The 14863-nt window shown below is 48.9% G+C and overlaps 1 protein-coding gene across 3 annotated transcripts; it reads left to right on the top strand.

Annotated features, from left to right (window-relative positions):
- The first annotated feature begins 3857 nt into the window (after nucleotides 1–3857).
- LOC144734823 (uncharacterized) lies at nucleotides 3858–13258 on the top strand. Of its 3 annotated transcripts, none has more exons than XM_078617210.1 (7): nucleotides 3858–4039; nucleotides 5341–5418; nucleotides 6626–6869; nucleotides 8223–8383; nucleotides 10433–10648; nucleotides 11061–11169; nucleotides 12493–13258. In XM_078617210.1, the coding sequence occupies exons 1-7, from the start codon at nucleotides 3983–3985 to the stop codon at nucleotides 12531–12533; spliced, it is 906 nt and encodes a 301-aa protein (XP_078473336.1). In that variant the 5' UTR covers nucleotides 3858–3982; the 3' UTR covers nucleotides 12534–13258. The 3 variants fall into 3 exon arrangements, with proteins under 3 accessions (XP_078473336.1, XP_078473334.1, XP_078473333.1); XM_078617208.1 differs by lacking the exon at nucleotides 12493–13258 and adding an exon at nucleotides 11655–11938 and having other exon boundaries at nucleotides 10451–10648; XM_078617207.1 differs by lacking the exon at nucleotides 12493–13258 and adding an exon at nucleotides 11655–11938.
- Nucleotides 13259–14863: the final 1605 nt, after the last annotated feature.

The following is a 14863-nucleotide window of genomic DNA, read 5'->3' as shown; positions in this document are numbered from 1 at the left end:
GGTGGCTAATGCATTTTATTTTGAGAAAACGTTCGCACCAAACCATTGTTTTGAGCGAAATAAGTGAACTGTCCGCACATGAACTGGGTTTTATAATCACCGCCGCTCGTCACAAAGTGGTGGTAACGTCACCGCGACGATTGTGCCATGCTGGGCGCAGTTTGGGGCCACGTGGAGTCTCGAAGGCTCGCAAGCTGACGCTGCCTAGGGCCTAAGAAAAAAATGGCCATGTTTTGTTATGAAAAAAAAGTCACCCAAGATATCTTCTTGAATAAATATATTTATATAGCAAGGATAGGCACAGTGTATGTATAAAGAGGCAGAGTGGTGTCAATTTAAATCTTTTGTTCATAAGGTGAGAGAAATTAACTTTTAGAGATTTTTTTCAACTGTAAAAATGTATCACTAAAGGCCTACGAAACAAATCCCTAGGCCCTCCAAGAACCTTAATCCGGCCCTGCCTAGGCGTTATGGGTTGACTGAAATAACTGGCAGATGCATCACATGTGCTGCCCGCTGTTTTAAAACACCCTGAACCACGGGCATAGCCATCAATTTAGGTGGAGGGATGGGGGGCGAACTGGATTTGCAGCAGAGGGGAGAGTATGCAGGCGGATGCTGAGGTGAAGCACTTTCTCGGACGTCAAAATAAGTCCAGGATTTGACAACCACAAGGCACACGTTGGCCTGACTTTCAGCGAATTTCTGCCACTGGAGGCTGAGCAATGTGGTTTGCGCCCACTGGTGAGTGACGGTGAGTCACGTGTCATTTACGATTAAGTTAGCGGGCCGCACTTGTTCTTAATTGGCAAAATTGTCACGCATTGATAAGGAAGAACAATCAGAATATGGTAGCAAGATATAACCACTGGGAAATGGAGCAAATCGTTTTTCCCCATATAAACATTACAGTGTGTTGTCTAATCGTTACACAGGTGGCGATAATAAGGCACGCTTTCCATACTTTTTTGTAGCATTCTGAGAATGTTGCAGTCCCATAGCCGCGACACTGAACATTCGGCCTCCGTTGTCGCGACATCCTCCGCAGAGGCCCATGCTGGGCCCTTCACCCGTCTCTCAGGTCCGGTGGTCAAAATCCTCGACGTGCATTACACGGAGCACACGTGTGTAGGTAATCCCCAGATTGGTAAAGTCACGTAGGTAAAAAATGAAATAAATTTAAATGAAATTTTTTTTAAATCACGACGTTTCGGGCGCAACACAAGCGTCCGTCTTTAGGTGGGGACAAACACAGCGAAAGAACAACCGCTTAAGTGTGCCTAAGTGACTTTACCGAAAAAAACAAAAAGTATGGATCCTTGCAGTCACGAAAACTTCAAATCAGGAATCCGCAGATTACCATCCGGCCAGTGCCGTATTAAGCTAGTGCGGGGCCTGTAGCATAAGTTATAAAGGGGCGCCAAATAAATAAAACACGTAAATATAAAAAACTTTTTTTTACTTACATTGTAAAGTAATTGTATTTTTTCATTTGCTATACAGCCAGATAATACGACCTTAAACACCCAGTGTAAGTGTGTGGCCGAATCACAAGTCGGGGGATTGATTGGTACAACGAGGCCCACGGTGCAGTTCCTAACTTTCCTTCGGCGAACGACCACGCATCCACGTGCGAATTCGTTCACTCAATAATTTGTTCACGAGTTACAGAAGCAGCAGGGTGGCTCGCAGTCGGAAGGTTGCGAATTCAAATGCCGGTTGGGGGCATTGACCCAACCCATCATCCTTCCTTGGTCGATGTAAGATTGGGGCTACCACTTTGTGGGGAAGCCAACAGTGGTTGTGCTATAGATGGACTCGACCCCGCCATATGAATGTGGAATTTCCCACCACTGGCTCAGCAGCGCTGTAAACAGGAGGTGAGCATCAATGCTTATTTAAGCAAAGAACGACTTTGACTTTTTTTTTACTTTGATTTAAATTATCATATTATTATTGGGCTTTTACCTGCTATAAGCCTCAATGTCCCTTGTTACACAATTCAATCGAATGCATCGTCTGTTGAACTTAGTTCGCACCGTACGTGGCCAACCATGCTAACCGGAAGTGCATTAATCACATGAATAGCGATTAATGTCAACGTGTAATGGAAGCATTAATCCATTTACTATTTTAACAATTTAGTTTTTTTTACCAGCTACAGCCCACTGAGCTATTAGCTATTTTTTCAGAAGCGACCTGGCCACAAATGATAGCCCAACGAAGTGGCTTATTTAACATCACGTGGGAATGTAACTCGTGCAGTTGATTTGGCGGTTTGTCGTTAAAAAAACCGGAAGCCGTGAGTAGCTCTTCGTGAATTTACATTTCTCGGCACTGCATGTAAATTTATATTTTGCTCAGCTGTTACATTAACTCTACTTTATCAGACGCGTTAGAGTGTTCGCGATTTACCATCGACACTACTTGAGAATGCTCACGGTAGCTCTGAATTATCAGAATTACACTGGTCAACAAAAAAAACTTTTTTTTTTGGCCTGGACTTTTGCAGCTGTTTTAGACTCATTTCAGGGTGCCGATTCCAAATCTGATCTCAGATTTGCTCTATCACATCTCATTTTTATGCTATCGGCATACCCCATTTTCATTGATTTTACCCGAAATTAACTCTGTCACTTATGATTGCAAGTTGTTGCGAGTCAGTGACTGCTTCAGTGATAAAATATGGTGCTGTATTTTTAGGATAGTGTGTTTATAATATCATTTTATGTAGATATCCACATTTATTTAATATTTTTATTCTGCAGTTTTTATTGAAAATGCAATATTTTATATCTCAAAAACCTGATGTGATAGACAAAAACTGATGCCAGATTTTGGAATCAGCACCCCAAAATTACCTTAAACCCATTGGTATATCTTATGCCAGAAAAAGTGTGTTGACCAGTGTTATAAGACGTTCCTGAAAGTCATCATCATCATAGTCTATCCCTCGCAATCGAGGATGATGATTTTCTTCCTTAGGACAGTTGGATTATCTGTGGGTCCGAAGATGGCTTAAGAGACCGCAGAACAATGAATCGACGAGATTCAGCAGCTCGAACACACACCCGTCCAGAAAGAGGGTGGTTGAGTGGCACTGCATTCCTAAGTCTGGCTGTGGCGTCGTGCCTGTTTGTTGCTGTCGAGTTTCAAAATGTTTGGAACCTTGAAATCGACTCTCTTGTGTGTCTCCATCCGAGTTGTCGATGGAGCTCTCCTTCGTGTTGGCCTTGAGGACATCCTTGAAGGGCTTTCTCTGCCCGCCTCTTGAACGCACTCAGTGCGCCGCAATTCGCGGGACCATTCAGAAGAAGAATAAACCCCCCCTCCCCCACCGAAATTTGCCAACAAAAAAAACGAGCGTGCCAAAAAGAGCAGGGAAAAAGTTAGTGTAATACTGTACGTGAACAAGTCACGAAACACAGACACCAGGGGCAAGCGAAGCGTGTGTCGTATTTGCATCGAGTACGTGTTGTCACATATAAGTTGACTCTTTGTGTTACTTTTGTGTATTCACATGTTTCGCTTACGCCTCATAACAAGCAAACAAATCAAATCTGAATCGGTACGTTCACGCGCTTCGCAATGGGTCCCCGCTCAGCATCATCAGCTCATTATTCCGCTCATCATCATCATCTCATTGTTCTGCTCATCATCATCTCATTGTTCTGCTCATCATCATCTCATTGTTCTGCTCATCATCGTCTCATTGTTCTCGCATCTGGAGGAAGCTCCTCCGCGCATGCACGGCGGCGGAGTTCCGCAGCTGCAGCTCATCAAACCCTTAATTGGGCTCTCATCCCAGCCCCCCCCGCCACCCCCACCTCAACGGAGCCCATTAAAGTCGGGTGGTGGGCAACTTTCTGCTAGTAGCTGGCGAGTCGTTTGGGGATCGAGAGGCCCGTGGCTGTGTTTGTTTGGTGTGGCTGGTAGCTGTTTTTTTTTCCCCCCACCGTCTTCTGGTTCCAATCGCAGAGCTATGGAGGAGCAGTCGAGGATGACCCAAACGTCGCCGGGAGCCAGCCACAAGAGCACAGTGGGTCGTGGTGGTGGTGGAAATTGCTGCTGTGGTTGTCTCTCCCTCCCTCCCTCTCTCCTATCGCGCCGCGCGTTCACGCGGTGAGGTCCTGCTCCTCGGTCGCGTTCACGTGGCGTGTTCTGCCCGGGTGCGTTCACGCGGTGGGGTCCTGCCGGGTCGTACGAACCTTGAACTTCATTTTTGCACCGCACGTAGCCTGGCCGTGCTCGTCGGAGGTGTGGGGGGAAGGACCACAAACTAATCGCGCAGCGCACGTGTTCATCACGTGCATAGCACGGCTCTTGTCGGTCCACTGCTGGCTGAAGCCCTCCCCACACGTACGGAGCCGTGGGTGGGGGGGGGGGGAGTTTGTTGGGTGGCATTGACCATACTTCACCACGCTGCGTCGGTTGCGGTTTGGTGAAGGCTGGAAACGCGTTTTGCAGTCCACCGCTGTATTGCGCTGAGCCCTACTTGATGCCCATCAAGGTCACCCGGTGACCAGCCCTGCGCGTGGCTTGGCTGGCGGTCGCCCAGCCATGCCAAGCACTGTCCAGGCTCTACCCAGCTTGGCTTGCGATGTCTGGCGGGCCGCGGGCACGACACCCCAGATGCGCGCAAGTTTGGCACCGGGCACGGGTTGGAGCTAGGTGGCGAGGTGGCTGCTGTACGGGCACTGTAAATGAGCCTCTAGTTTAATGGGATTCGAAATTGTTGGACCTTACCAGTTGCGTACAAGCTCGACTCTCGTGTGTCCCATTTTTTTGAACGCGGTTTTACACTTTTATTTAACATTCCCGTGTGTTTTTCATATTCTTTCAAGTATTTAACGCGTATTATATTCGGCCATTTATACGCCATCTCGTGTGACGATTCAAATTTTTATTTTTTAAACCTGTGCAGGTTCCACCGATCCTGGGCTCTTTTACTTTAATTTCGATGCTTTGAATTTCATTTTATGCAAGCCACCCACTTTCATTCAGCCCATCAAACGTGATTTAATTTTGGGTTCAAAATATTCGATTTTATACTTTAGAGTGCAAAGAAAAGTGTCCGCAATGGGAAACTTTTTTTTTATTTTTGCCTGCTCTTTTTAATTTGCATTAGTGGCTCTCCCAAGGCGTCTGCGATGTCCGTTGGCCCCCCCATAAGACGCCGATTTTAGTTGCGACGGTGGTCCCAGCCCTTTTGTCCCCTCTCCTATCCTGGTGGGAATTGTGTGATAAGTCTCAAATGGCGGTTTCTCTCGCGTGGTGCGGGTGGTGCTGCGGGTCCCATCGAGTGAGTGACCCTCCACCTGGTCTCGTGCTTCCCCGCAGCAAACGGTGTCTCGGCGAGGAGGACTCTTGAGGGCTACGGTGGAGCTGCTGTTCTCCGTGTGGCCCTTCCGATGGCTGGTGAGAGCGTTTCCCTCGCCACCACCAACAACCACCGCTCTGCCCATGGGGGGGGGGGGGGGGGGTGTCGGGCATGTTCTCCGCCGAGGCTTGTGAAGCAATATTCACGCGCTCGGGTCGGCAAGCTGCGACTTTAAGGACCGCTTCCTGGCTCCCGACACGACAATTGCAAAGTGGATTTTCATTTTCGATAACCTGTAAGCGTCTAAAAAGCCCGATTTGTAATGCGGCATTACGAATCGTTTTGCGTGCGCTGTACTTAAATGGCGATTACAAAATGTGATTTGGCGTTATTAATTTAGGGTCCTGTGTCTCATTCCCATGCATTATGGCTCTTTAAATATTTTATTTTTTTACCAAATTGGACGAGTTTGTTTTTGCCGACCCCTGCACTAGCTGCACAATCACTGATGTCTCCCTAATCCTAGAGGGCATATGCATCCGTATATTGCTGGCTTACTCGATCACCCTCGCCCCTTGTGTACATTTAAGCTGACATGCTGGACGTGTGGCCAGAGTGTGTAGCACTTGCCACCATCTACACGTCTTGGTTCTTCCTCCCGTGGCTTTATCCTGGAGAGGTTCGCTTCCAGGCACAGAATAATATCGCTGGACGAGCGTCTGGAAGCTATTTGTACCAAAATTATCTCTGCCACTTGGCGCCTCGTTCTTGTGAACCGCATGACCGTGCGCTTGGAGCGTGTAGCAGCAAGCAGACCATTGCCGCCCTGGACCGCACTCCGTTAGATGCTGTTCAGCGCTGTGTGGTTGATGAAGCAACAGAAAAATGAAATTCGTTGGCCTGCCTTGAAAATATCAACCATGTATTGTTGAACTTCTTTCGCACCGTGTGTAGCAAATCGTACTAATTTGAGGTTCGGGCCGAAGGACGGCAAACTTGGCATAAAAATCGGTTCTAAAGAAATAAGTTGTCAATCTGCGATTTAGCAGCGCATAGCTCCAGTGGCTTCCTAATATCTGAAGGACGAGTTCCAGACGGCCACAAGCGCATCTGAAAGTGCACGACGCGGCGGCCAAGTCGTCCGTTCGACGGCCACCCCAGACGCCTTCACGGCCGTCGCGAGTCGCAGACCATGGGCCAGAATTTCTCATTCCAGTCGTGGGCGAGGGGGGTCACAACACCACAACCCAGGTACCACGCGGAGTTTCTAACCGACCACAACGAGCGTTCGATGTTGTGGCACAGGGTGCCCTCCTGGAGCAGGTCTGCGGCCTGCTGCTCTGGTTCATGGACCTGGTGGCCTTCGACGTGGTCCCCGCCACTCCCTGCAGGCGGCCGAGCCCCGCGGCGCGTCGCTACCTCGAGGGCCGCAAGCGCCTCTCCAACGTCGAGCGGATTCTGAGCCGCGTGCTGCCAGAGGGCTTCGTGCGTTCGGTCGTCGGGATACCCAGCGTGGCCTCGTTTGGCACGCCGCTACTCTACAGCCTAGGCGAGTGACGTCTCTGTTTTGCTTTGTACTTAAAACTAAATTGAACTTTAAAAAAAAGTCCTACCAGGGTATGCACCCACCGAGCTTATTAGTTGCTTTTGGACTCGACCCCGCCATATGAATGTGGAATTTCCCACCACTGGCTCCACAGCGCTGTAAACAGGAGGTGAGCATCAATGCTTGTTTAAGCAAAGAACGACTTTGACTTTTTTTACTTTGATTTAAATGATCATATTTTTATTGGGCTTTTACCTACTATAAGCCTCAATGTCCCTTGTTACACAATTCAATGGACTGCATTGTCTGAACTTCTTTCGCACCGTACGTGGACAACCATGCTAACCGGAAGTGCATTAATCACATGAATAGCGATTAATGTCAACGTGTAATGGAAGCATGAATCCATTTACTATTTTAACAATTTCGTTTTTTTTACGTGCTACAGCCCACTGAGCTATTAGCTATTTTTTCAGAAGCGACCTGGCCACATGATGGCTCAACTAAGTGTGACGTGTGGACATTTATTGAAGCCAAATAAACTCCATGCATGTTGATTCTAAATGTGGTGGTGGGGGGAGGAACCGGTGGAACCGGAGGAACCCGACGGAGCCACACGACCACGGAGACGCGCAAACTCCAAAAAAACACAACGGGCTTCGTCGGGATTGAACCCACGACCTCCTATTAACATCTCACCACCGTGGCGCCCTTGTGACTTGCTTTAGCCAGGAGAGCCACCACATTCTCGGAACTCTTCTTTTATGATCCGTTTTACCCAGGAACGAGCCTCGCTGAGTTTCTGGTGACGTTTTTTCTTTTACAGGTAGTTGTGCGATTGCGAAGTGTTCATCCAATCGGTTCCTTTTGCAGCCCATGTTTCGGCAATGTTTTTGTGGCCAATACCAGTCACGTAGGGGGTTGAGCTATGGGAAGAAATGGGGAACCCCAGAGGCAACCCGTGACGCACAAGGGGAGAGTAAAGTCCAGGCTTTTGGGCCCTGCTGCACAAGGTTTTGAGTTCACTTAACGGCAGCCGCGGCAGAATCTCTGTGGGCTGCGGCTCGTAGACTGCCCATCGGGGTCCGTGGGGGCCAGCCCCGCTCTGCAAGGAGGGACTGAGCCGATCTGTGAAGACTCTTGTAGCCAAGTAGGCGCCGTTTGTAACTCCTGGAGGGTCACGTCACTTCGATGTGGGGGAAGGACAAACCTAAATGCAGAACTACCTCGATTTTTCATAGTTTGTCCTTCCCCCGCACCTCCCCAATTTTGTCGCCGTCTCTTGATTGCGGCCGCTTGTGCTGCGCGCTTCGCTTCTCCGCCCCCCCCCCCCCATGGTGTCTGCGCGATCTGCAGACCTGGGCAAGTCGCCCAACAAGCAGGACGGGAAAGGGAGCAAGCGCAAGCAATCCGAGCTGCTCCTGATCGACGAGGACGAGAGTGACGCCAGTGGAGGCGAGGAGGGCGACCTCTTGGGCGCGAGCGGCTTCTCAGATGAAGATCTCCTCCCTTCTGTGGTAGGAGGAAGCTGGGTTTGTAGCTTTTGTGGTTTGTAGCTTTTGGGGATTGAGGCTGCCTGCCCTGGTGGCTGTCGGCTGACGATCGTTGGTACGGAGCGAGTACCCCCACTATGCCGTGCCTCCTGGAGTCTTGGGTATTGCCGTCCCAGTCTCCACCGCGCTGGTCTATTCTCCCGTGCAGGAGGGGAAACTGACGGTGATTTTAAGTCCGCTTGCGTTTTACTGCCGCTGGCGAGCCAGGGTATGGGATCCTCCTCGACGAGCACCGGAAGGGAAGTGTCGCAGCTTTATGCCAGCCACAATCCTCGCTGTCTCCACGGTGCTGGATTGCAGGTCCACATTTTGGCAATTCGTCGGTTCTGCTGTCTGGCAGTGATATTGACGAATATGCATTTGTTGATTGAAAGCTTTCGTGACGGCAGGGATTCATATTCTTGGTTCTTTCGGTAAAGACACGTAGAAGGGAAACAATAAAATAATGAAAATATAAAACACTAAAATTCTCACGTTTCGACTGCAACACAAGCAATATCAGGTGTGAAATCTGGGACGTTCTTGGGTATTTGTTCCTGCCAAGTTGCACTGCTGTTTGACCTGTGACCTGGCACTCCAGTAGGAATCGCAGACTGCAAAGGACCAAGCATTCCATTGGGTCGTCTGTGTGCTCTCTGAACTTTCATATTTTGCTTCTGTTTTTTTACATGGGAATATCTTAAGATTATTTAGCACCTTTTCAGTTGGGTGATGTTAATTTATCGTAATTCAGTAACTTTTAGATATTTGTTTCAATGTTGGGCCAACACAATATTTATTTATTTTGTTGGAAGTTAATCGGAACCCGAAAGAAAGCCATGTAGAACAGGAGGACTTTTTTTTTGCAAAACTGCTCACAGGTGCCCAGAATTTGAAATTGAATCCAGGCCATTGTGGTGAGGCATGATAGTGTTACCACTGCCACCCTCGCATCGTTTCGTCAAGGGACAATGTCTGACTTAAAGGCATGGACGTCTGGTGCACCTGCTGATGCAAATACCCAATTTGATTGAAACCGTTGCCTGACGTCAGAAGGACGATTGATGGGTGACCTATGCGGGATGTGTCAAGTTGACCGAAATGCCATTTTTTTTAAATCCTTTATATTAAGTTCGCTTGCTTGCTTACGACCGTGCAAATCTTTCGGTCGTTTTTTAACCCACTTCCCGTGATCCAATCGAGCTGACATTTTGCACACAGACTCGTTGTGCGAGACAATGTTCGTGAAAAATTTTTTCAAAATTTTTACACTTTTTAGGCAAACATTTTTTATTTTACTTTTATTCAAATCTAACTCATTCATAACTTTGGCTGAACGTCAGTGTAGGAGCCCAGAGCGTTACCCCTCCACAGGCCGTGGTGGAGTAGCGCAGTTGGTAGCGCCCTCGCTTCCCATGCCAAAGGTCGCGGGATCGATCCCCGCGTCCTCCACAGGCGAATATATTTTTAAATCCTTTATTAAGTTTGCTTGCTTAGGGCCGTGCAAATCTTTCGCTCGTTTTTTAACCCACTTCCCGTGATCCAATCGAGCTGACATTTTCCACACAGACTCGTTGTGCGAGACAATTCATTTTCGTGAAAATTTTTTCCAAAATTTTACACTGTTTATGGAAAACAAATTAAATATTTAATTACCAATTGTGTAATACTGGCAGACAATCATCTGACCCATAGGTGGCAGCCATCTCAAGCCAGAGGACGAGAAGACTCCACGCATATAAAGGATTTATAGTGAAAAACTTTGTTTTTACGGGTTTACTTGTTTTATCTTTTGTGACCCCGGCGGCTTCGATTTGGGCCTCATCCCAAGTCCATGAAAATCTGTGGAAGGCTTCCAATTCTGCTTTAAAGTTTTCGCGCATCCTTGGGTGCACCAATAGATTCCACCCAGTGCTGCAGGCATGACCTAATGTTTCGTCGATGGCAATAGCTCGGACAAACTATAAACTCCATCGCGTTGACGCATTCGTGCGCTCCAACTGCTTTGCATTGCTGCGCGCCGACTTTGTTAAGCCCTCCGCGCCGCTGCAGGGACAGGCGTCCCAAGCCATTGCCGAGAGGACCGCGCCGGCGAGCCTGGATCTGAACGAGTCTCAGGGCTCTACGATCGTGCAGAACACCAGCTCCGAGGATGAGGACGACGAGAAGGAGCTTCGAAAAGCCAACCTGAGCGCCCTCATGGGGGACGACATCCCCGATGAAAACAGCTTTGATGACCCAAGCTACGTGGTACTTTCAAATTTTGTTTTGGGTTTTTATTACGATGCCACCTTAACCCCCCCCCACTCCCCAGGAAAGCCTCGCCTCCTCCTGAGTCTCGACACATTATTTTTTTCTAGAGGGGTCTTGCCAAGTTTTTTTCAGCAGGGGGCAACGTTGCTGTGTCTAATGCCAATTGAATAACTTGTAATTTTTCAGCCTCGCAAATACTTAGCCCCAATACCAGTTGCCGGTTTACAATAAGTTTGTTAGCTAATGAGAGTTACCAGGAAACCCATGTGGAATCTGGTACATTAAAATGCTACAAACTTCTTTTGGCACGGCACGGCCACCCGTGATTAATCTGGAGGGGTGTTGGCAGGAGCATTGCTGCCCTTGTGAGGTGAGGAGGAACCCCATGTGACTCGTCGGCCCTCCCCAGGTGAGCACGTCGGAGACTCTGGACAGTGACGAGTTCATGGACACCGAGGCGCTGAGCGACTGCGAGACGCTGCATGACGACAAGACGGAGTTCATGGATGCGATGGCAGGTTCGTGAATTTCCTTCCCTATGTGAGCATGCAATAGCCCCCTCCCACTGCTGAATGAGCCCCCCCTCCACGCCATGCAGATCCCAGGGTTTATTTGACCATACTTCACCACGCTGGTCTGTGGGGTGGGAGGGGGGGGTGTGATGGCGGAGCCTAGAACAGCACGACGTTGCAATGCACGAGTGGTTGGCAATCCCGAACACTATCCTGGCTCAAACCCAGCTTGGCTTCTCTGATAGGATCTGGTGCAATTGTGTTCTGGGTGATCTGGTCAGAGGGGGGGGCACCCTTTACTCACCTTCCCCAACTTCCAGTCGTGAGCCAAGGACCTCCCCGGTAGTGGTGGCATTGCCACAACGGCACAGATCCAGAATTGCACGTTCGCTTCCCTGCTGCGCATGATTATTTTTTCTAGTGTCATTTGGTCCAATGTTGTTTTTGCCTCCCGCCATCCCAATGGTTAAATGGTCGGCTCTTGTGTGTAGGTCTGTTGCTGAATTCGACCAACATCCTTGTGATGGTGGGGATGGCGTGGATAACGCCCACCTTGCGCAACTTGTAATAAGATTTGGTTAAAATAACAACTTTTCTGCTGAAAGGACTACTGAACTATCCTGCCCACCTGGTTTTGGTTCGGTGGCGTGACCACGTGCGATTTAACCCCATGCTGGATGGACTCGACAAGGATCCTACTGATTGTACATTGCATCTTGGCCGAAACTTCAACACCACCACCATTCAACGTATAAATAAACTGCAAGAGAATACATTTCAATAGGTTGGCCTGATTGAATCGTGTGGTCCCTGGCTGGATATACACTGAACGCGTTTCATTGTTAATGCATACGTGGCCGACTGAATGGCCTTATCCGTAATATAGGTTGTGAGTTCGATTCCAACAGTTGCCCAGCATTCTTCTGACATTGTCAAAACTTGACGTTTGGATGCAAAGCATCACCTTGTCACACTTGGAACCATATTACATTGATGTGGGTCAAGTTGGAGATTACCGTCTTCCCTGGATGCCTCCCATGTTTTTGAAACAAATTGGCCTGCATCTTCTAAATTGGGTGTGGGGGGGGAGTCACAAATGTATTTAATTTCAGTTACAAACTGGAACGACTTTTAAGTAACGTTTACTTGCTGGCGCGTCTTTTACGAGTAATCTCTCACTTGTCATGTCGATGGCTAATTTTTTCCCATGCTGCCCCGCGTCTCGTGGGGGGAGGGGGGGGTGAGACGTGCAGCGTCTTGACTTCCTGCTGCTTCGATGTTGAAATGTTAAACGGAGACTCTTTTTTATTTTTGTTTGCGTTTTTTCAGTTCCAGGCAGCGAGCCGGAACCCGAGACTGATGACAAGTGACCTTCCCCCCCCCCCCATCAGCATCCAATCGTCTCTTAATATTGTCCCGTTTCTGGTAATGACGATGCCATTTTTAAATACCCCCCTACTCAGTTTTTCGTCCATCCCTGAAATATTTCGTGCAGTGCCCCCCCCCCCCTCCATCACGGTGTTGCACACGTGGCGTTCAGCTGCTTTTATCCCTCGCCCATCTTCTGTTCCGTCTTGCTGCCTCCGTTCTGAAATGTCGAAACCGTTGAAATTCCTCGGGTGCAAGAAAACTATTTGGTTCAAACCCACCTCTTTGTGCATGTTGGGTACTTGGTTATGAAATGTGTAACCCTCCTTAGCCCCCCCCACCCCCACAGAAGACGCCTTCCTTCATTGTCCGTAATAATTCGCCGTGAACTTGACAATGTTGGGAGGGGTTTACAAAGTTTTCCAGCCGTGCATCGCAGTGCGTGTCTTTTTTAAAGAGCTTTGACTTTCATGCTGTGCAGAAAACTACAAAGCTGCCACCTGTAAAGGTTTCCGGTAGTGTCCGCCTGCGTCATTACCCACAAGTTGTATTTTGCCAATTATAACCTCGGGTCTTTGGGTCTGTGTAATTTTGTTGTATTTGCGGTCTCGGTTTGTTTAATCTTGTGCTTGATCCTGTGTAAAACAACGTTTTGTGGGGAATTTAACGGTGCTGATTTATGAACTATTTAAGCCGTTGGTATAAAATAAAGCGCTATTTCGTTTTTCATGCCGCCTGGTGTTTAATGTGGTACCTGGTGTCATTTCAGTCGACTCCGTGGTGGTAGAAGTCGGATCCAAATTAAACTTCGGCTAGCTTTTCTGAAACTAAATCCACACCCAGTTTTGCATTGGTTACCCCAAGCCTCTCTAATAAGCGTTTGTGTTCACCACCCCCCCCCCCCCCGTTTTAAACGTGTCTACGTACGGTGCGAAAGAAGTGAAAGCCGAACTTTTATTTTTTTTAAAAATCCCTGTAACTGCCGCAACTAACAAATAACAAGGTCCACTACCCGATTGTAAGAGCAGTCGGGCAGACCTATGTGTGACGCCTCCGCCACCGGTCCATGAGCGCAGCGTGGGGCCCTACTGGCAACTTGGCGTGCTCCAAACTGATGTCCGAGCCAGGGTTTTCATCGGGCCTTCACCACAGACTCTGTGCTGCCCCCCACACTCATTTCATTGCTCCATCTTCCTTGTTTCATCATCACGTGGTCCCCTCCCACCCACCTCGGTTTCACAATCCACGCGGCTTGGCTCGAGTTGGGTCTCTGATGGCCCAACTTTCGAGTCGCGTTTTGCTATGCCTCGCTGGAGCCTCTGCCCCCGCCTCCTATCCGAAAGTCTCCGTGACTTTGAATCCACCTCCACCTTCTGCCTGTCTTTCCTTGTGGTGGCACGGCCCTGGGGAAGACCAGCTGCCTGTTGGCTTCGTGCCTGCAATCCGCACCTCCTGAGTTGCACGGTTGGCTATGTACGGTGCAAAAGAAGTTCGCAATCCCAGGGCTTTGGAAGCACGCGTTGATGGGTTCTGTAAATTTATGAAGTGCTCAAATTTGTTGGAAGTGGGTTCTAACGTATCTGTAAGGCTCTGCCATTTTACTTTCTATGGGTTTTCTGGGCACTCCTCCAGTTGACCCGTATGTCTAAAACGATAACTGTTCACAGGATGAATCCAAACCTAGGTCTTCGAGTACTTTGGGCCTCCCATAAGTCTGCATTCCTCTTTGTTTTGCGTGCGAAGGCGAGTGGGCCGCCACCACTCGCCACTGGAACCCTCGGCACCATGAGCTGGCGTCGCCTCGTGCTTGCCTCCTGGAGGCCCTGTACACTACCACTCGGTTGCGACTTTGTGCTCTGGGTACCTGGCAATTTGTAGTGGGATTCCACCAACCCAGCCAAAACTGGCCCTAGTTGCCAACCAGTAGCGGCTGGTTTACTCGACACCTCCCCACTCGCAGCAGTGGTGCGATGTTAACTCCCTTGCCTGGCATGCAGGGGTCGTGGGATCAATCTTGACTCCTGCTGTATATTTGGATTTTGCATTTTCTCCGTGGTCGTGTGGATTTTTCTAGTTTTTCCCTCCGCATTTAGAAACCTGCCTTTAGAGTATTTAGCTGCTGTAAATTTCCACACGGTGTTAAGCCGCTTCGTTGAGCTATCATTTGTGATCGCCTGGTCGCTTCTGATAGACAGACCTCGCATAGCTTGGTGGGCTGACCAAATTAATAATTATCTCGTTCCCTTCCTGCTACGAGTGTTGCCCTCGAGCCCCACGCTGCTGCTGCTGCTGCTGCACTGAAGCCCTGTCTCGCCGTTTCCGTGCTGGTATT

The sequence above is a fragment of the Lampetra planeri genome, chromosome 53 (assembly GCF_965212315.1).
Source record: "Lampetra planeri chromosome 53, kcLamPlan1.2.h2, whole genome shotgun sequence".
Lineage (NCBI taxonomy): Eukaryota > Metazoa > Chordata > Hyperoartia > Petromyzontiformes > Petromyzontidae > Lampetra > Lampetra planeri.
This window is presented reverse-complemented; position numbering and strand designations above follow the sequence as displayed.